Consider the following 20092-nt stretch of genomic DNA (forward strand, 5'->3'; position numbering starts at 1 on the left):
GGCAGCAGCCGAGGCGGGTGGCCTAGTCTATCCAGTTTTTCTTCTGGTAGGAGGTACAGCCAGCTCTTTGAGGTCCCAGTAGGGAGAGAGAGACCATGGCTCAGTGAGGCATGGGGAGAGAGGAGGCAAAGCTGAGATGAATGTGACCCTTTATAGAACCATAGAGAGAGTCTGTGGGGCTGTGGGGATTCTCCATTATAAATGTAATACATGCCCACCATGAAAACACAAAAGAGGAGGAAGAAGAAGGAAAGGTGCTAGAGCTCCAGCTACAGGCCAGGTTTTGCTCTGGGAGGCAAAGAAGACTCACCTTCCAGGGGCTCACAGTCTAGTGGGGAGCCTGGGCTGGAAGCCCCTCAGGAGAATCTCAGGGCACTACAAGGCAGTTCAGGGAGTCAGATGAAGTTCCCTGCAGGAGTCAGGATGAGAGACGGGGGAGAGGGCATTCAGGTGGCGGTAACTGTGTGAGCAAGGGCAAAGGGCCTGGACCCAAACGTGCAGGGAGCTGGATGTGCTTCAAGGGAGAGGGCAAGGGGGCTGGACTGAGGAATGTGACCCTCGGGGAGCCATCCAGTAGTCTGAGCTGGGAAAACTCTGGTCAGAGCGGAGGCTGGGGGAATGCTGGGACAGAGAAGGACGAAGGACCACCCTGGGAGGCTGATGCTGAGGCAGGGGGAGTGCCCTGGGGATCACTGAGGCTAGGTGGGGGCCCTCCCAGCAGGCTTCTCCCAGAGACCAGCCAGCGAGCTGCCAGCTCCTTGCAGGGATGGGAGTGATTAGATTAGAAGGTGATTTTTTTTTTTTTTTGGTGGGGGGGAACTGATTATCTTGGGTAGAAATTGCTTCTTTGTGTCTTTTCCTATCCCCTTCTGCACCTGGGGAGGTGGGCAGTAGACTCTCTCTTTCCATCCAAGCAGACACGGAGGACAAACATCCTCATTTTCCAGTGAGATTTTTTTAACGTTTTTGGACCAGGGTGTTAGGGCCTTGTTTCTTGTGGAGAAAAGAGGTGTGGGAAAGAGACAAATGGAGGAGCATTCAAGTCCTGGCTCTGCCCCTCACCAGCTGGGCAAGCCACTTCCCCTCTCCCTGAGCCTCAGCTTGCTCCCCTCTAAATTGAGAGCCTGTGTGAGGACTGACTGAGGACATTGCAAGGGAAGGGCTAGCTCCATGCCTGGCACACAGCAGGTGTTCTATCAGAGTCAGCTCTGGAGACTTATTGCTTTCTGTGCTCTGTCTCTACAGTGAAGGACATTCATCCCCTCCTTTAAAGAGTCCACAGTGCCCTGCCACGTGGCTTCTCTGGACCTCAGTTTCCTCATCCGTCTAATGCTGATGTTTAACAACCCCTCACTCAGCTTCCATACAACCTGAGCTAGTGCACAAGAAAGCATTTTGTAAGCAAGTTATTATAATCACCAAAAATAATAACAATTGCTCTCAAATTGATTCAGATTCATGATGACTCCATGCATGTCAGAGTAGAACTATTCCATATGGTTTTCAATTTCTGTAATCTTTAGGAAGTAGATTGCCAGGACTTTCTTCCAAGGAGCCTCTGGGTAAATTTGATCTGCCCGCCTTTCAATTAGTAGCCAAGGGCTTAACCATTTGCACCACCAGGGGCTCCTATAATCATCAAAGTCTCATTATTGGGCCTTGGTTCTCCAGTTTGTGCCTCTTGGAGACAGGTGGTCTCCAGGGTCTTCCTATGATAAGAGACATCAGGCCTAGGCTACTTGGCTTGGCCTGGATTCCATGTCTGAGCTCATCCTGTGTCCCGCACTATTTCCTGTCCAGGGACAAAAGGACACTGCCCCTCAGTCCTGAGAGTTGCTAAGGAGCCAGCTAAAGCACTCTCCATCTGAGAGTCTTGGTTTTGTGACAGCTTGCTGGGCTTCACACCCCCTCTGTGGGCCTTCAAAACTTGGCTTACCCATCCATGAATGGATAGAGTGACACTGACCTGCCTTAAAGGAACTCATTACCGAGTGTCTGTGTGTCTGTCTGTAAACCATTTTAAGATCCTGAGATCCTGGAGGCCAAGAGGTTAGAATACCGCAAAACACCAACGCTCTCCCTCTCTCTCTTTTTCTCCTCCTAGAACTAGATATTACTCAGATCCTAGCAGAGAAGGAAAAAAAAAAAGGTGGGTGAGTCAACCCCAGCTCATGGTGACCCCATGAGTGTCAGAGTAGAACTGTGCTCCATAGGGATTTCCATGGCTGATTTCTCAGAAGTAGATCACCAGGCCTTTCTTCCAAGGTGCCCCCAACTTTTCAGTTAGGACCCGAGTGTGTCAACTATTTCTTCCACCCAGGGAGTTCCTGGGTGAAAAATGTTAGATGGCCCTAAATGCAAGCAGTATGCAAGGGTGATGTGTCTCCCAGAACCACCACCCATTTGCAGCCTGGGGATAAAGGGTGAAGTGTGCTGGGTCTCCTGCTCTCAGAACTGCTGTCTGCTTCCCTGGCAAGGTCCCCATTGTCCTCCCTGTGGCTGCCTTTGTTTCCCCAGTGAGGCTGCAACTTCAGTAAGCTCATTGCATCTTATCCTCACTTTGCCACAAACTCCCCACATGAACTTGGACAAGTCTCTCTCTGGGCTGAGTTTTCCTGTCTGTACAATTGAGGGGGTTGCTGTAGAGCAGGCTAAGCAACAAAAACTCTTGTCAAACAAAATCTGACACAAAAATCCCAACCCAAAAGATAAAACAAATAAAAGTGGAGCCACTCTGACCAAAAGCCTCCCTCACCTCCCTCCCAGGGTTTCTCCTCTAGACCCTGGAAAGAATTCCAGGGCCCTTTGGAACCCAGTTTGAAAAATGGAAAATTCCAGGAAAAGGGTTCTTAACATTTCTTGCACCATGGACCCTTGGAGAAGTCTGGCATCCTTTACAGATCCCTACTTGAAATAAACTTTTGAAATGTATAAAGTAAAATCAATCATACTAAAAGAGTTAACACAATACTAAAAAAAAAATAAGTGTGGGGTATAGTGGTGTATGTGCTTCTTTTTTTAGCAAGATCTAGCTGTCGATTAAATAACCACCTTAATTACAAAGTAGGGATGAGCATGAGCAAGACCTGTAACAGCTGTAAAATAATATGAAAAATCTGTGATTTCTGATGATAATGGCATCCTGGACACCACTAACACTCCTATGGTTTGTTGCCTACGTGTGCAATGGGAGGAAATGCTAAATTTCAGTTTGAGGTTTATTATTAAAATAAAGATGTGATTTCGTCTCACCCAAATTCCCAGACCCCTGAATTCTTTTCACTGATTTTGGGGAGATAGGCATGGACTTTTTGCTGAACAGTCCTCTCTAGGGCTTAAATGGCATTCTTTGCTGTTGCAGAATAAGGTCTGGTTCTAGATAGTATCGATAAGGAAAAGAGAGAGTAGCCTCTGCTGGACCTGTAAGGCAGGGGGAGGAGGGGACAAGAGGGGCAGAGGGAGAAGTTACTCTACAGGACAAGGTAGTAGGTCTGGTGGGCCTCAAGCTGTCTCAGGGGCCTGAGAACTGAAGTATGGCAGTGTTTGAGCCCCAGGCCCATCACAGAAATTTACCAAGGTGAAATCATCTTAAAAGGACCCCACACATATACACAGTTTGAACCTCCAAGACCTCAGCAGGCAGAACCAAGAGCTGAGACTGTGTTCCTCCCACTCCTTTGGGAAGGTGGCTTTGGCCCATGCAATGGTAACTTGGTTTTCATCTCCTTCCCAGGGACCCACGTGATGGAGGGCTCAGGACGGATGTTGGTGACCGCTGTGGGTGTGAACTCTCAGACTGGCATCATCTTTACCTTGCTAGGGGCTGGTGGTGAAGAGGAAGAAAAGAAAGACAAGAAAGGTAAGCCCAGCCAGGTCGTATATTATTAGGAAGGAGCTTTTAAGGCCACATTTTTTGTTTATTCGTTCACTCAAAAAAATAATTATTGAGTGCTTTTTATGTCCACGCCCTGTGCTGACAACAGCCTCCTGCATCCTCAAGGCCCTGCTCAGGCCAGGCAGGCTCTGTCTGTTCCATCTCCAGGGTCTTGTCCCAGTCTCTGTCTTGTCCAGTCATGTCATGGAGGCCCCTCCTTCCCCTCCGGACCCGAGGGCTCTGTTGAATCTCCATCCTTAAATTCTAGAAAAATCCATTGTGAACTGACTCAATCATAACCCCTTATGTAGAGTAGAACTCCCTGCCCAGCCATATTTCTTCCAATGTTTTTAACTCCATTGAGCAGAACTGAAAATCCACCCAGCACAGACTTCTCCCAGACATGGACAGAGAAGACTCTGGGAAGGTGGCCAAACGTGGCTCCAAATCTTTCACTGAGTTCCTTCTCTCATATCCCTGAAGCAGCCACCTTGCCCAAGCTCTGATCCCTGCTACCCCTTGAAAACAAGATTCTTTATTCACTGAGCTCCCCTCAGCATATTAGGCTGGCAGCCCAGGCTAAATGTGCCTCTTGAAGAAAGGGAGGGGTGCTCAGAAGACACAAGAAGCCCAAATCCTATCAGTTCAAGCTCAAATCCAAAAACCCAGACCTAGGCCCCAGCACAGCCAGTTCCTTACCTGGAATCCACACTCAGTCTCAGGGAAAGCCTCCCTTTCCCATTTCCAGGCTTTTGTCTTGTCTCCTTCCCCAAGCTCCAGAAGAGGATTCCCAGCACCCAGAACTTCTGGAGTTCAAAGGAAGGAAAATGAGGGCAGGTGGCTCCTCCCTGAGTTTTAGGGGCAGCCCTGCTACCTCTGGCTCTCAGATACCCCTCAGGCACAGAGCCAAGGACAAAATCCACTTTCCAATATGATCGCCCTAAGATGATGCCTGCCCCACCACTGTGAATGTGGGAGCTGAGCTATGATCTGGGAAATCATAAGGCTGGAAAGAGCAAAGGGAGTGCTGAGGTTGAAACTGAGCTCGCAGTCCTGCCCCCAAGTCCCACTGGGCATCAGGGCAGTCTCTACAAGTGACCTTAGAAGCTATAGCCAGGGCAACTGGACCCTGCCCCAGGGTGTAGGCATTTTGGCAGAGCAGAGGCCGTTGGGCAAGGCACAGCAGCCTATACCCATTTCCTCGGTCTCACTGGGGTCTGGGTGAGGGGAAAATGCACCCAGAACCCCCTCAGACCAGACCCGTGTTTCTCCTGCCCCAGAAGCATGGTTCAGGGTCACCCACTGAGTAACACCTGTATCCCAGAGAGGTAAGGGAGAACGGAAGACTCAGCCTTGCGTAGAGAGAAGGGATGGGATGCAGAGCAGATGTGGCAGAAGAAGACAGGGAAGTCTAGCATCTTGAGCCACCATAATCAGTGTAGACAGGATGGGACCCCTGCCCCCCCATCTCATCACCTCCACCAGGGACATTGCCTAGAGCCAGCCACCTGCGTGTTCCCATTTCAGGGTGCCCCAGGTGTGCAGGTGCGTGTGAGTGCATGTGTGTGTTCATGTGTGCTCAGATGAGGCTGCGTGCGCTTCTCCTTCATTAACATGTTTCAAAAATCATCACACAGGTGTGAAGAAGGGGGATGGCCTTCAGCTACCAGGTACAGTAAGACCCCCGCAGGGTAGATGGGGCTCTTAGAACTAGCAGCAGCCTTTAATCGTGGGGCCTTGTCCATAAATCCCCAGCACACAGCTGAAGAAGGCTTCGTGATTGAGGGAGGCTCTGCCCTGCCAAACCCCGCTCTGTGCCCTTGAGGGATGCCATCGCCCCACTCAGCAGATGCGGCCTTACAATGCTTCTCCTGCCAGCTAGTGCCAAATGGCACCCCCACTGCCACCTGCCGTCTCAGCACTGCATTCTGCATAAAATGCCTCAATCACTCCACACAGCCCTGCAGCCCTTTCTCCCCTCACCACCACCCGACACAGCCTGTCGGCTACCCACAACCATACAGCATGTCCACCTCACCCAACAGTGTGTCTCACCCAGCACTGTCTGCTCCTCTCTCTCCTACAGACCCCTTTTCTTCCCCACCACAAGAAAGAGTAACAGGGGCAAATTTGGCTATATCATATAAATTTTAATTTCTAAATTAAGGAACCTCACTACTACCTTTTCTGTCTCATGTACAAAAATTAATATGCTTCATGTCACCTTTTAAATAGCAAGGCACCTTGTATGGAGGTTTCCAAGACAACCTTTTTTGAGTACTGGTTAGGAAAGGTGGAGATGGCGATGGGCTCACGACAGGCCTAAGTCGAGAGCATGAGACCTGTTAAGTCTTTGCCATTGGCACATCTGCAGGCTGGTGTTCTGTGGGAACACCCCAGTACACGTTGATGGTGGTCAACCCTGAAGGGTTGGCGTTCACACTGCATTGGTTGTTGGATGTTTTTAGATGACTCCTGGCCATTGGCCCCTCTGGTCTCAGTGGGCATCAGACCCCTTTCCTCATATTAGCCCTCTCTGAAGGGGAACCCATGCAACTGGCTGGGCCAACAGGGATCCTCAGTCCAGATCTGCAGCACTAAGCAGTGCCATCCCACCTAACCTCGTTGGTCATCCTCCATGTTTTATTTCAAACACCTTCCACGCCTGAGTTTCCCCCCAACCTCTGTGGCATCTCAATGGGACCATTCCACTCCCCAACTTTGTGTTTCTTGATTTCCAGTGGAAATTTTTTTTAGCACTATAGTCATATTATTTCCTTGCCAGTTGGTTCATGACCTTATTATTGTTACTGTTCTGCATTGTTCCTTTCCTCCATTGTGACACACTGCATTTTCCATCCCTCCCATCCCCCTGCAGCAGCAGACGGTGCGGCAGGTTCAAATGCTGCAGATAGTGCCAATGCCGGCCTAGTCAATGGTATGTCTCCGATGTCAAGCTCTCGGTCTTTGTTGGATGGGCATCTCTCTCCCCACCCTAACTCTGGGTTTTCCTTTCCCTCTTCTGGACTGCACAGATCTCGGAAGTGCATGGGCAGCTCTGGGACAGTCATCCTCTCACATGGGGCAGGCGCTTAAGAGAGGAGCTATGTCTGGGGAATCAACATTGCGCCCACTTGCGACTTCCAAAATGGCGCTGGCTCCCGTTGGGCCCTTGACCCCCAGTGGAGCCCAGAAGAGGGACATGATTTTGGCTGCAAATTTGGCCACCAAGAAGCAGCATCCCACCCAGCGTGCCCTCTCCTAAGCGCAACCCTGGCCTCAGCTTTGGGGAGAAGGCCTGGGGTCAGGACCTGGGCTGAAGCTGGCATCTGGGTCCCTGACGATGGCTCCAGTCCTTGCCTCTCAAATTCCCTTGAGGCAGTGGGACCTGGGCCTAGGTTCAGCTCCTTGGCCCCATCCCATAGCATGGCTGAGCCATCAATAGATATTTCTTCCTCTTCTCTCTCACGGAGCAAACGGGCAGGGGGTTCGCTTGGGCTCGGGCCAAGCTCTGCCCCTTGGTTGGTTGACTGGTGTTTCTCGCTGTTGCCTGTGCTGGAGCATTTGTCCTGGGTCTCTGCATTCTTACTGGACCCTCGGGCATGGAGGGTGGAGAGGGGGGCTGCCACTGTGTACATGGGGTCTGCATTTTAACCTCTTTATACACAGGCAGGAAGGAATTCCATTCACTTGCCTCCAGGCCTTTGGAAGGTTCCTTATTTCTACACCTTCCCATCTTCAGAGCAACAAGTCTGCTTACTCAGATACCCCCCACCGCACCCCCAAAGTAGACAACATCATAGCAACCCAGGTTGCACCTGAACTGCTGAGAGGTCTTAAGGGTCAGTCACGAAACCATGGCCCCCAAAAAACAAAGAGAAGGGACAAGTCTTTTTTTCCATCCAAAATCACTACACACCAAGAACTGGGCTACGGTTTCTCCTCCATTATACCATTTACTCCTCGCCACTCCAGCAAAATATGGAGACTCTTGGCCTGCCCATCCCCCCACCCCCCAGCCGAGGCCTCTGGTTGAGCCACCTGGACTCAAAATGACCCAAGATGGAAGCACCTAGTGTATGTCATGGCCTGGTTAAGACACTGCTGCAAACAGCGTGTCACCAAGGAGGACTAATTTGGGTGCAATCTATTTCAGGCACAGGAGGAGGAAGGAGGACAGCTTGGGGTGTGGGAGGTGTCATGCATCAGGGTGAGGTGGCTGAGGGATGACAGGAGAGCTGATGTGGGCAAGCCCACAGCTCCCGGAGAAGGAAACAGGAGGTGGTGTCCGCTTCCCCCAGGGTGACAAACCTGCTAGGCTCCGGAAAGATATAGGCCCCAGCTCCAGAAAAAAGGGCAGTTCACTTCCAAACTGCAGCAAACCCTCCAGGTACCCAGGGACAAAATGTGAGGAAGATGGGGAACTTTCAGCGTTTAACAACCTACTGTGCGCCAGGCACTGCTGCAAGTGTTCCATGTCTATTGTCTCGTTTAATCCTCACAACAACCCTATGGTATAGGTTTTGTTATCCCCACTTTAAAGATGAAGGAAACTGAGGCTCAGAAAGATCAAGAAACTAGCCCAAGGTCATAGAGCTAGAAAGTATCAGGGCTGGGATCTGAACCCAGGTCTGGCTGGCTCTAACATGCATGCTTCTCCTCCCAATGCAGGATTTCCCAATGTGTGTCTTGTAAGTTTCACATGGATATTAAGGGGCCTATATTCCCCCTCTCTAAGCCCTGTGGCTCAGTGGTTAAGCCCTTGGCTGCTAACCAAAAGGTTGGTGCTTTGAACCTCCGCAGTCACTCCTTGGGAGAAAGACGCAGCAGTCTGCTCCCATAAGGATTTACAGCCTTGGAAACCCTAAGGGGCAGTTGTACTCTGTCTTATAGTGTTGCTGTGAGTTGAAATTGACTCGATGGGATCGGGTTTGGTTGGGTATCCCCCTCTCTTAGGAGCCCTGGTGGTACAATGGTTAAGTGTTCAGTTGCTAACCGAAAGGTTGGTGATTCGAACTCACCCAGCAGCTCCACAGGAGAAAGGCCTGGTGATCTGCTCCCTTAAAGATTACAGCCTAGAAAACCCTATGGGGCAGATCTACCTTGTCACATGATCGCAATGAGTCAGAATCAAATTGACGGTACCGGTACCTAATAACAACATTCCCCCTCTAGAAGCTGGAAAAGGCAAGAAAACAGATTCTCCCCTAGAGGCTCCAGAAGGACTGCAGCCCTGCCTATCCATTTTAGATTTCTGACCTGCAGAATTATAAGATAATAAATCCGTGTTGTTGTTGTCTGGTAAATAAATCAATTTTAAAAAGAGGTCTTCCCCACAAAGAAAACGGTTCTGTGGTCAAATATGTTTAAAAACGACTGCATTGAGTGGGTTTCTTTCTCATTGCAGGACTTATCAGAGCCTTTGAATGTTGCTGCTGTCTAGTGGACAGTTATAGAGTCATGCACATTTTTCCAAACTGATTTGACTCTGGGTCCTTTCCTTGCTGAACCCAGTGGGACTGGCGTGCCCTGTAATACATTTTGGGAAGCAGTACTCTAAGCCATTGCTATTCAAAGTGTGGTCTGAGAACCTGAAGCCTTGGTATCACATAGAGCTTGTTAGAAATGCAGAATCTCAAGCCCCACCCCAGATCTGCTGAATGAGAATCTGCGTTTTAAGTGCTCATTAAAGATTGAGGCACTAGGCTGAGCCTTCAGTGAGTGAGAGGAAATTAACTGCTCCTTTCCCCTCCTTCCTCTGAGCCAAGTCATGATGGCCTGGATATAGAAAAATAACTTGATGGCAATATTCTCTGAGTCCACTCCCCCAAGCCCTCAACTGAAAGATGGGTATGTTCCGTTTATCTTGGAGGCATTATGTTTGCCATTATTGTTGTATAATTTTCTTTTAGTTTACACCCCCACTATTACCGGTAACCAGTTGTCCAGTTGGCCCCGATTCATGGCGACCCCATGTGTGTCAGAATAAGAACTGTGCTCCATAGGGTTTTTCAGTAGCTGATTTTTTGGAAGTAGACTGCCAGACTTTTCTTCCAAGGTGCCTCTGGGTGGACTCAAAGCTCCAACCTTTCAGCTGGCAACCAATTGAGCAGGTCAGCTGCACCACGCAAGTGCACCACTATTATCTCCTGACCTTTACGTAAGCATCTCTGAACAACCACCCCACAAGGTGTTTTTTATCATCCGCATTTCACAGAGGAGGAAATGGAGGCGCAGGGAAGAGAAGCGGCATCTCCCAGGTCCTCCAGCTGGTGGTCTGTCTCCCCAAAGCTTGTTAATCAGGTGACATCACCCGGAATCCTCTAAGGTGTTGCTTTTCCCACCTGCGTCCCTGGAGATGAGTGAAGAGAATGGACCAGTTTGGAAAAGCCACATCTGAAATAGGATGTATAGAAGGGCCCCAACCCCCTCCAGCCCCGGCTCCCCTAAAACGCAGCCTCTAGGCCCCACATGGGACACATGGGACCAGAGCTGGTCTCACCATGGTTCAGGGGCCAGGTGAGCACTAGTTTGGCCAAGGAGAGCCCCAGATAAGTCCTTTGCTTCTGAAAAAGCAGGCCATCTGCAATGAAGCACCCCCAGAACGCTGCTCCCAAACATATGCGTTGGTGATTATTTCTCTGACCACGTGGTCACAATGGTAATAAAAGAGGAAATTGCTAGCTTGGTTTAATGGGCTTCTGCATCTGATAACAAGCAATGCAGATAAAGGCCCCTTTGTGTCTTGAATGCCAGCTATTGAAGGGGAGTCCTCTGGTGCCCTGTAGCATAATTAGTAGAATTATTTTAGAAAATAAAAATAATTGTTGTAATTCAGTCCCATTTGCTCCAAAAGCCCTTTTTGTGTTTTGTTTTTTAATCCAGTAGAAAGAATTTTACAATAGAGCAATGAGGGTCTTTCTCTTGAAGCCCCGGTGGGTCCCTGATAGAAGCTTTGCGGGGAGAAGCAGAGGGAACAGCAGTACGCTTGCACTCAGGCAGGTAGTCCTAGCATGGGATCTGAGGTCTCTCCTTCCCTCGGAGTCACCTGGGAAATGGGTGTGGCGATGATGACTACGGAGTCTATGGAAATGATAGCACAGCCACTGGGTTGTTGTGAGGCTGTTGAGAAGCAGAGAGAATTCCCCATGAAGGAGGGTCAGCTCGGGGCCTCTCCTGGCCCCAGCGTCCTTGTCTGTAAAAGGAGAGAGATGAAGATCCCTCTCCACCTTTGCACAGATGTGGTGAAGGCTAACAAGAGTTGCCACTTACAAGAGCCCTTGAAACTGCAAAATGCAGAAACCTGCGTGTGGCTATTATCAGTGTAACTTTCAGGGACTCTGGGAGGTGAGTGTCCTCGTGCTCATTTCACAGAGGTGGAAGCTGAGGCTGGGAGAGGTGGTGAAGCTAGTTGGTGGTGAAGCGGGGAATTAAGGAGCCAGTCCCACCACTGTGCTTTTGACTGCCTTTCCCTGAGCTCAGAGGGGACCCCAACTGTGCCTTTGGAAGAAACCGTGGCACGGCTCTCCATTCACCCACTGAGAGCCTCAGTTTCTCATCTGTAAACAGACATAATAACGAGCATCCATTGTAGGGATGTGGTGAGGACTCAAGGAGATTGTAGAGGCTGTAAGCGCCTGAAAAACAGTGAACCGTGCTAACACATGGTGGGTTCTCGCAGGCCCTGAACAGTGAGAATCTTTTTTGCAGCAAACCTCGGAGGGTGGCCAACCTTCTCAAATTCCTCCCCAAGGGGACGGGCCCCCAGGCAGGGCCCCAAGGTGAGCATGTGGGCCCAGTGGACTGGAGGGAGCCGTCCTCAGCAGTGCCAGCTTGTGCCTTTTGCTAGCAGGAGGCAGCTCCTGGGACCAGTGTCTCAGGTTAAGGTAGCAGCCACCAGTACCTCCCACACTGTGAACTGAGCCCCCAGGCAGCCTAGTGGAGACCCCCCAGTGGGGCAAAGTGGAGTGGATGCATTTCCTGGTCCCCAGTGGCCCAAAAAGCTCCAGATTCAGCCCCTTCCCCAGTGCTAGGCAGCCTCGGGCCCTGGTCTGGGAGAGAGCATCCAGGGGAGCCCACTGACCCCACCTCCCCTGTCTCTTGTGGTTTGAGTCCATTGACCTCACAATAAAAGACACACACCCTATATCGAGGGGGCAGCAGCTTCCCTTTTGGAGCCAGGGCATGTTCACCAAGCCCTCTGGACTGAGCCCATCGCTGGGGAGCTGCCCTCCCCTTTGCTGCGGCCACTCTCAATGGGGCCAGGCAGGGGTTGTCCTGCTATGGCTTCACCCCCCTCCCCCCCCCGCCAGCCCTTTGGAGGGAGAAGGAGAAAGTAGAGCTGTCCCCTCTGGAGCCTGAAACTAAGGCCCACATTGACCTAGAACCTTGTTCACCTTCTCCTGTCTCTCTCGCTCTGTCTCTATCTCTCTGACTATAGATTATGTTTGCATGTTTTCTTTTCCCATAAAATGACACGGAGGTAGCTGAACAAGTGTCCCTCTGCCCACAAAAGTCAGCAACCAAGTAAACCAGTAAAGGCCTGGCCTGGGTGCTAAGAGCACCCACTCCTTCTGTGCCCTGCCAGCAGATTTTGGTCCCATTTACCCTCAAATGTTACCCTTTAATCTGGAAGAAGCTCAGGGCCAAAATAATGCAAACCCAAGGCGTCTTTCCTGACCGCCAGAGAAGCAAGCGTTGCTTGGTCTGGCAAAGCTGCCACTACAGTGGGCCAGGCTTGCCCTGTTCAGAGGCCAGTGCGGGCATCCCGTGGGGTCCCTGTAGCAAGGACCCAAGTAAGCACAGGCCCTCCCCAGGTACAAGCCACACCCTTGTTGGTGGGCCTCCTCCTTCCTCCATCTGTGACTTGAATGTCGTGGCCCTGTTTCGTCTTTGTGATGACCAACGTGTGCTGTCTGTTCTCTGTTGTCTGTTAAAATTCTTTGTCGTGTAGGTAAAATGCAGGATGGCAATGTGGACGCCAGCCAGAGCAAAGGTAACCCTTTCCTCTTAACCGCTTTGTGGTCCCTGCGGCCCCTCCCCTCTGATTCTGCAGATGAGAGGCAGACACACCCACACTATAGGTGTCTGGCCTCTGTGGGGGGCACGGTTGTGCTGCCCGTGACACTGGGCCAAGTAGAGAGCTATCCTCCAGGAAGGAGCTCGTCAAATGCCAGTTACTTCCAGCCTTCCAGCTCTGCCATTTCACTGAAGGCTTGAGGCTGCTTTGTTGAGATTCTTAGAGGTTAAGGGGTAGAGAGTCTGGGCCAGTCTCTGACCAAAAGTGCAAGGGCCCACCAGTCAGTCCTGTGCTCAAGAGTCCTGGCTGGAGACAGGGACTCAGCACCCATGGACATGGTCTCCCTTTTTAACTTTTACACCTCCGTTTTTGTCCCTCCTGTCTGGTAGCTAGTTAATATTCCGCAGAACATGGCCCAAGGACCATCTGGGTAGAACCCAAGCCTGTCTGTCTCGTCTGAATGTGGGAAAAGCCAAGGGGGCAATTGGGGTAGGACCTGTGGGCTCATTCAGGACCAGAGGGAACCCCAGGGTGGAGCCATGTCACTCCCTGCTGGAACTCAGACGTCCAGCTGGAAGAGGCAGACCCCCATCCCAGGGCTTCTGTGCCGGCCATGTAGGGGGCCCAGGGTGGAGGGTCAGCTTCCTACCACATTCCCCTGGGCAGGCAGGGTTGGGTGCCACCATCCCCACCCTGCAGGCTGACCAGTGTGCGTGTGCATGTCTGTGTGTGTGTGTGTGTGTGTCCGTGTGTATATGTGTGTGTGTGCACATGCGCGCTCTGCCCCTACAGCCAAACAGCAGGATGGGGCGGCCGCCATGGAGATGCAGCCCCTCAAGAGCGCCGAGGGCGGCGACGCAGATGACAAGAAGAAGGCCAACATGCACAAAAAAGAGAAGTCCGTGCTGCAGGGCAAGCTCACGAAGCTGGCTGTGCAGATTGGCAAGGCAGGTGAGTACGGCAGCCGTAGCAGGCAGTGGGCAGCAGGCACACCGGAGGGCCGGGAGAGGACACAGTGGGCCTCAACTGCCTCATCTGCAAAGTGGGAGGCTTGGATGACATGGTCCCTAAGGCCCATCCTCCTCTGCCGTAGCTACCAGTCTGAATGTGTACACAGCAGGTGCTCAGTTCGTGCTTAGTGAGGCAGAAGAGTGAAGCTAAAAGCCTGGGCTCTGGGAGCAGACTGCCTGTGTTCTTGTGCAGTTAAAGCTGTGAAAACTTGAGCAAGTAACTTCACCCAGCTCTGCGCCTCCACTTCCTCACCTGCAAAATGGGGACAACAGGGGTGCCTACTTCATGGGGCCCCAATGAATATTAAAGGCGATCCACACATCCAGTGCTAAGTGCACGGCTGCTAGAGAGGGCCGGGGCCAGATCACGCAGGGCCTGGAGTTACAGGCAGCCCCAGTTTTATCCTGAGGGCAGTGGGAGCTGTGGAGGAGTTTTGAGCAGGGGAGGGCAGGAATGGATTTGGCTTTATAATGACCCCCGGCTGCACAGCAGAGATCGAAGGGTCAAGGGCAGTGCCCCAGCACAACAGGCCAGGCTTCCCAATTGAGCTGGTGGCTGCAAGGCGTAGCTGGTTGGCAGCTCTGGCCCAGGAGGCCAAGCCCGTCTGCAAGGTGAACGCCCCCACCCTGCCCCGCCCATCCTGACCTGGCGTTGGCCTCTCCACCCAGGGAAGGTCATGCAAACACCAGGGCCTCCCCACCTAGCTACTCCCTCCTCTGTGCTGTCTCCAAGCTCTAATTTTAGGCACCACAGTATGGGGAAGGGAGGCAAATTACAGGCTTGGATGCCTATATTTAAACTCACGGCCTGGTGACAGCTCGCAGCACTGGGAGCTTGGCTTCCCGCCCCTTAGACTGTCAGACAGACACAGCAGCAGCTCTGAGGCTCTGCAGCTGGGGCTGGGGGTGCGACAAGATGGGCCCAGGGATTTCCTCCACCCCACCATCACCGTCACAGGCAGAAGACTTCACAGAAACAGGGCAGGGGGGACAGGCAACTAAGCGATGGGAACAGCCCAAGGCCTGCTGAGTCCTTACCCATCTCCCTCCTCTGCCAAGAATGGGGTTCACAGTCAAGCATTTCTGGGTTCAAATCCCACCTCGGCCTCCCTCTTGGGCTGAACTTTTTAAAAGGAGAGCCTGAGATGGGTGGGCAAATGATTTAGTTGTGGGGTGAGGAAGGCTGAGGTAGGACCTGTAAAGGGTAAAAAGAGCCAGACAGGGCCCAGGAAGAAGCCAGAGAAAACTGAGATTCCAGGAGAAACCCCCACCCCAGGCTGACCCCATGGGGGTGGTTCTAGAGCATGACTAATCCTGCAGGACTCTCCCCCTTGAGGCAAGGGGGCTGGACTCTTGTACCCCACATCAGCTGTTGGGTATTGGCCATCAGATCAGGGGTGCACTCCTAGGCACTTCCTGATAGGGATTCCAATCCCCCAGCGCACGCTCCACAGGAGGGGATTGCAGGTGAGCAGTTCTCAGAAGCACCTGAGGCAGGTGGGGTGAGGGGGGCGAGCACACCCAACTGGCAGGAGGGATTCCAGGTCTGGCTGGTCCCACATGCACCTGCTACAGCTACAGAGTCCCACTGACATGTGGCCTTGGGCAAGTCATTTCCTAGCTCTGAGCCTCAGTTTCCTCGTCTAAAAAAATGGCTACCTGCTGTTTCCTCTGCCTGGAATATTCTTCCCCCAGGTCGCTATACGGCTTCACCTCCTCATCCTTCAGCTGTCTGCTCAAATATCTCCTCTTCCGAGGCATCTTCCCTGGCCACCCTAGCTGAAGTAGCCACTTCCTACCATCCCAGGTCACTTCCCATCACACGGTCCTGTCATTTTTTCTTTATAGTGTTTACTGTACTTGCAATTATACTGTTCACGTATTTATTTGCTTTTTTGTCTGCCCCCTCTATAGAAGGCCAAGGGCAGGGACTCTATCTCCTTTGCTGCTTTATCCTGAGTTCCTAGAACAGGAACTACTATGTGCCTAGCACACAGTAGGTGCTCAAAAGGAATTTGTTGAATGAACAAGTAAATACGCGATAACAACCACACGCCATTATTGTGTGAAAGCTCTATGCAAACAGTCTTTATGTATTCACATGTTGAGCACCTACTATGTGTCAGGCACTGTGCTAGGCACTTTACATGCATGGCCTCAGTTGATCCTCCCAAAACCATGTGACGTCAACATGCATCCCCATTATGTCGTTAGTTGCTGTCAAGTCACCTCTGGTTCCTGGCAACCTTATGTACAACAAACTGAAACGTTGTCAAGTTACACAACATCTTCACGATCATTGGTATGTTCTGAGTCCATTGTGGCTATTGTGTCAATCCATCTCACGGAGGGTTTCCCTCGTTTTTGCTGACCCTCCGTTTTACCAGACACGATGCTTTTTTCTAGTATCCCCATTGTACAGAGAAGGAAACTCAGACTTTGTGAGGATCCAGGACTTGCCTTGGGTCACAAAGCAAGTGAGTGGCTGAGCTGGGATGTGAGCTCAGGTCGTCTGACCCCAGAGCCCTTGCTGCCAAGGGTTTAGCACACCTCTCACTTTCCAGAGCCCCCCGCCCCCAGGAGTCCCCTTGAGCAGGTCTCCCCGCCTTGCAGGCCTGGTGATGTCAGCCATCACGGTCATCATCCTGGTGCTCTACTTCACCGTGGACACCTTCGTGGTCAACAAGAAGCCATGGCTGCCCGAGTGCACGCCCGTCTACGTGCAGTACTTCGTCAAGTTCTTCATCATTGGCGTCACAGTGCTGGTGGTCGCCGTGCCCGAAGGGCTCCCTCTGGCTGTCACCATCTCACTGGCCTACTCAGTGAAGGTGAGAGGGGGAAGCAGAGCCAGCAGCTGACGTAGCCCCTGCCTCGGCTGAGAGGGGCTGTCCCCAGCTCGGGGCCTGTGGCCGGGGTACCTGATGTGCAGGGGTTGAGAGAAGAGCTAGAGGAAAAGGGTGGACACACTGGGAGCCCTGAGACGAAGCATGAAGGATCCCAAAACTTACTGCCTTCAGGGAGTGCAGGGGACCTGCGGCAAACCAAAGAACACTGCCCTGACAAGGGACAACCACTACTTAGCCCAGCCATGTGTCACCCTGCAGAGGTGCAAGCCCAGTTTTGTCAGATCTTGCATTTTTCAAGACAGGACATAAATCTGGACTTTAATATATTGTTGTTTGCTGTTGTCACGTTGGCCCCCAGCTCATGGCAATCCTGTGTACAATGGGATCGGACCCTTGTGATCCACAGGGTTTTCACTGGCTGAAATGGATCGCCAGGTCTTTTTTCCAGCTTGGTCTGGAGCTCCAGTGAAACCTGTTCAACATCATAGCAACACACAAGCTTCCACTGGCAGACAAGATGTGGCTGCACTTGAAGTACTTTGGCCAGGGGTCCAACCTGGGTCTCTCTTAGCTGCTAACCAAAAGGTCGGAAGTTCGAGTCCACCCAGAGGCACTTAGAAGAAAGCTTTGGCAATCCACTTCCAAAAAATCAGCCAGTGAAAACCTCGTGGAGCACAGTTCTACTCTGACACACGGGGGCTCGCCATGAGTCGGAGTTGACTCGATGACAGTTGGGACTTTAATATAAACTCTCCCTAATATAAAAGCTTCCCAGCGGGGGCTGGCTGAGGGCTTAAACACTAGCAATCAACTCAACTTTAGAAAAAAAAAAAATAGACATCACTATGCAGATCAAAACCCATCCCACCAAATTTCAGCAGAAGTCTGCCTGTGGAAGTCACAGGCCCCAGGGCAGCAACTGTGCTGTTTGTGCAACTGATCTCAGAGGGCCTCCCTGAAAGTCTGAAAGAAGCAAGCCTAAAACAAAAAGGAATTCGGATTTTATGGAAACCTTCCCACTCTGGGATATGGGCTGAAAATATTTTTTTTTAAAAATTTTTTTTTTCTTCTTTTTTTAACAGCTTTATTGAGATCTAACTCATATACCATACAATTCATTCATCCAAAGTGTACAGTTCAGGGGTTCTCGGGATATTCACAGAGTTGTGCAGCCGTGCACACCGAAAGCATAAGATGCTTAAAAAAAGATGTTTTAAAAGAAGTTTAAAGGCAGGGCCGAGGGGTCTGTAAATGTCTACTGTGGAAGCTGGAGTAGCTGGGAGACATTCCTAATTTCTGCACTGAGGGCAAAGCCCACTCCACCTGCTAACAGTTGTAGCCTAGATGCTGAGTGGAGCGGCCTGGTGTCTCGTGGGCCCTGCCAGTCCAATTCTTTCCTTCGGGGCGCTTACTTCAAGCCTGGCCTCCCCACCAGGTTCTCACCACCCTGTCTCATTTTCTCCCCTTCTCCCCAGTGGTTCCCACCTCTGAGGGCAGGAGCCTGAGCTCCTGTTACCCCATGCCAGGGTGTCCCGCAAGGGGGGAGGCGTGGACGTGTTTACAAACAAGGCGCTCACCTTGAGGAGTTGGCAGCGCTGCGCATCAGTTTCCAAGCAGGAATTTGGGCTGGGCTTGCCGATGTAATTTCATACGGAAAAGAGATCTCCCGGCAGGTGCCAGAAAGTAGCAGCTCTGGGTAAAGGAGACGGTGCTTATTATCTCCCCCGTTTTAGGGTTCTCCGAGAAACTCCATCCCACAAAGCAAAGCCCAAGCAGGTCACAGCGCAATGCATCTAAGAGGCTTGGGGTCCGGAGAAAGTGAGTAGGGCCCTGCAGCCACCCAACTGAGCTGGGGGCCTCCTTAATAGTCGCACTGAGTTGGTTTTGGGAATCATGTGTGGACATTTTTAGTCTTCGGTGCGCTCTGCAGTTCATACCTCTAGCACCGATGGCTTCAGTTGTCTTAGGTTATGTTACCTGTGCAGTCACTTGATAACCTCAGTGTACCACCCCAACCCAGGAGAAGCAAAATATTCCCTCTGTGAGCCTGGACCTACCCTCCTGGGAGCTGCCATCAATAGAATAGGGGTGACCACTTAGAGAGCAGTGCCACCCAGTAGACAGAAAATGTGAGCCAAGTGTATAATGTTACATTTCCTAGTAACTGTGTTGGGGGCAGTAATGGTTCAGTGGTAGAATTCTCACTTCCCATGCAGGAGGCCCAGGTTCGATTCCGGGCCAATGCCTCTCTTGCACAGCCACCACCTGTCTCAGTGGAGGCTTGTGTGTTGCTATGATGCCAAACGGGTTTCAGTGGAGCTTCGAGACTAAGAAGGACTAGGAAGAAAGGCCTGGAGATCTACTTACAAAAATCAGACAGTAAAAACCCTGTGGATAACAAGGGTCTGATTCACAACCAATCATGGGGATGGCATAGGACTGGGCAGCATTTAGTTCTGTTGTGCATGGGGTTCCCATGAATTGGGGGCCAACTCAACGGGAGTTAACAAAAACAGCAAGTCATTTTACAAAAAAAAAGTAAAAAGAAACAGATAAATTTAATTATAATAACATAGTTTACTTAACCCACTATGTCCCATGTATTATTAATTCAACATGTGATCAATATGAAATTATTGATGAGATATTTCACATTCCTTTTTTCATAATAACTCTCCAAAATCCAATGTGTACTTTATACTTATAGCACATTTCACTTTGGACTAGCCACATTGCCAGTGCTCAGTAGCCACATGTGGCTACCATATTGGATAGTGCAAGCTTAAAAAATCTTAAACCCAACAGATGAACCATCTTCACAGAGTACAGATGGGCTGAGGCCCAATGGAATGAGCAAGGCTGTGAGATTAAACAGAGCTGGGTTCAAATCCCAGCTCTGACGCTCACAGGTGTGTGATCTTGATCAAGTCACCCTGCCTCATTTTCTTCAATTGCCAAAATAGATTATAAGGATCCTTGCAAATCTCATGGGATTCTTAGAACATCAGACAAGAAAATAAATGCAGAAGGGTTTTTGCAAGCTGTAAAGTGTGTCGCAGCTTCAAATTGCTGCTGATCATCCCTTCAACGTACATTTATCGTTACTGTCGTCACAAGTTATAATAAGAGAAACCGCAATGGCATACAGTCCTATCAGTACTCAGCTTTTTTTAGTAACATAAACCTCTATTAAAATTGTGCTAATTGGGATCCATTTTTACCCTCGTTACAAAGAGTTACAATGAGGAGCAAGAATAAAGGAAATCAACATCCCTAGGCACAGACCAGAACTCAGTCTGACTCAGCCTCTCGCAGCTTTTCACATCCCTCCTTGCCAGATACA

General features: G+C 50.9%; 1 protein-coding gene across 15 annotated transcripts in view; it reads left to right on the top strand.

Moving 5' to 3' along the window:
* ATP2B2 (ATPase plasma membrane Ca2+ transporting 2) overlaps window positions 1–20092 on the top strand; it is a 151056-nt gene that overhangs the window by 79976 nt on the left and 50988 nt on the right. For 7 of the 15 annotated variants that reach the window (XM_064274899.1, XM_064274888.1, XM_064274890.1 and 4 more), the window contains 4 exons: window positions 3734–3868; window positions 12828–12869; window positions 13686–13844; window positions 16517–16731. In XM_064274899.1, the coding sequence (XP_064130969.1) occupies window positions 3734–3868; window positions 12828–12869; window positions 13686–13844; window positions 16517–16731 (551 nt within the window). Of the gene's footprint in view, window positions 1–3733; window positions 3869–5511; window positions 5545–6752; window positions 6813–12827; window positions 12870–13685; window positions 13845–16516; window positions 16732–20092 lie in introns of all 15 variants that reach the window. The other 8 variants (XM_064274894.1, XM_064274897.1, XM_064274896.1 and 5 more) reach the window with 6 other exon arrangements.

Source organism: Loxodonta africana, chromosome 22 (assembly GCF_030014295.1).
Source record: "Loxodonta africana isolate mLoxAfr1 chromosome 22, mLoxAfr1.hap2, whole genome shotgun sequence".
NCBI classification, from domain to species: domain Eukaryota; kingdom Metazoa; phylum Chordata; class Mammalia; order Proboscidea; family Elephantidae; genus Loxodonta; species Loxodonta africana.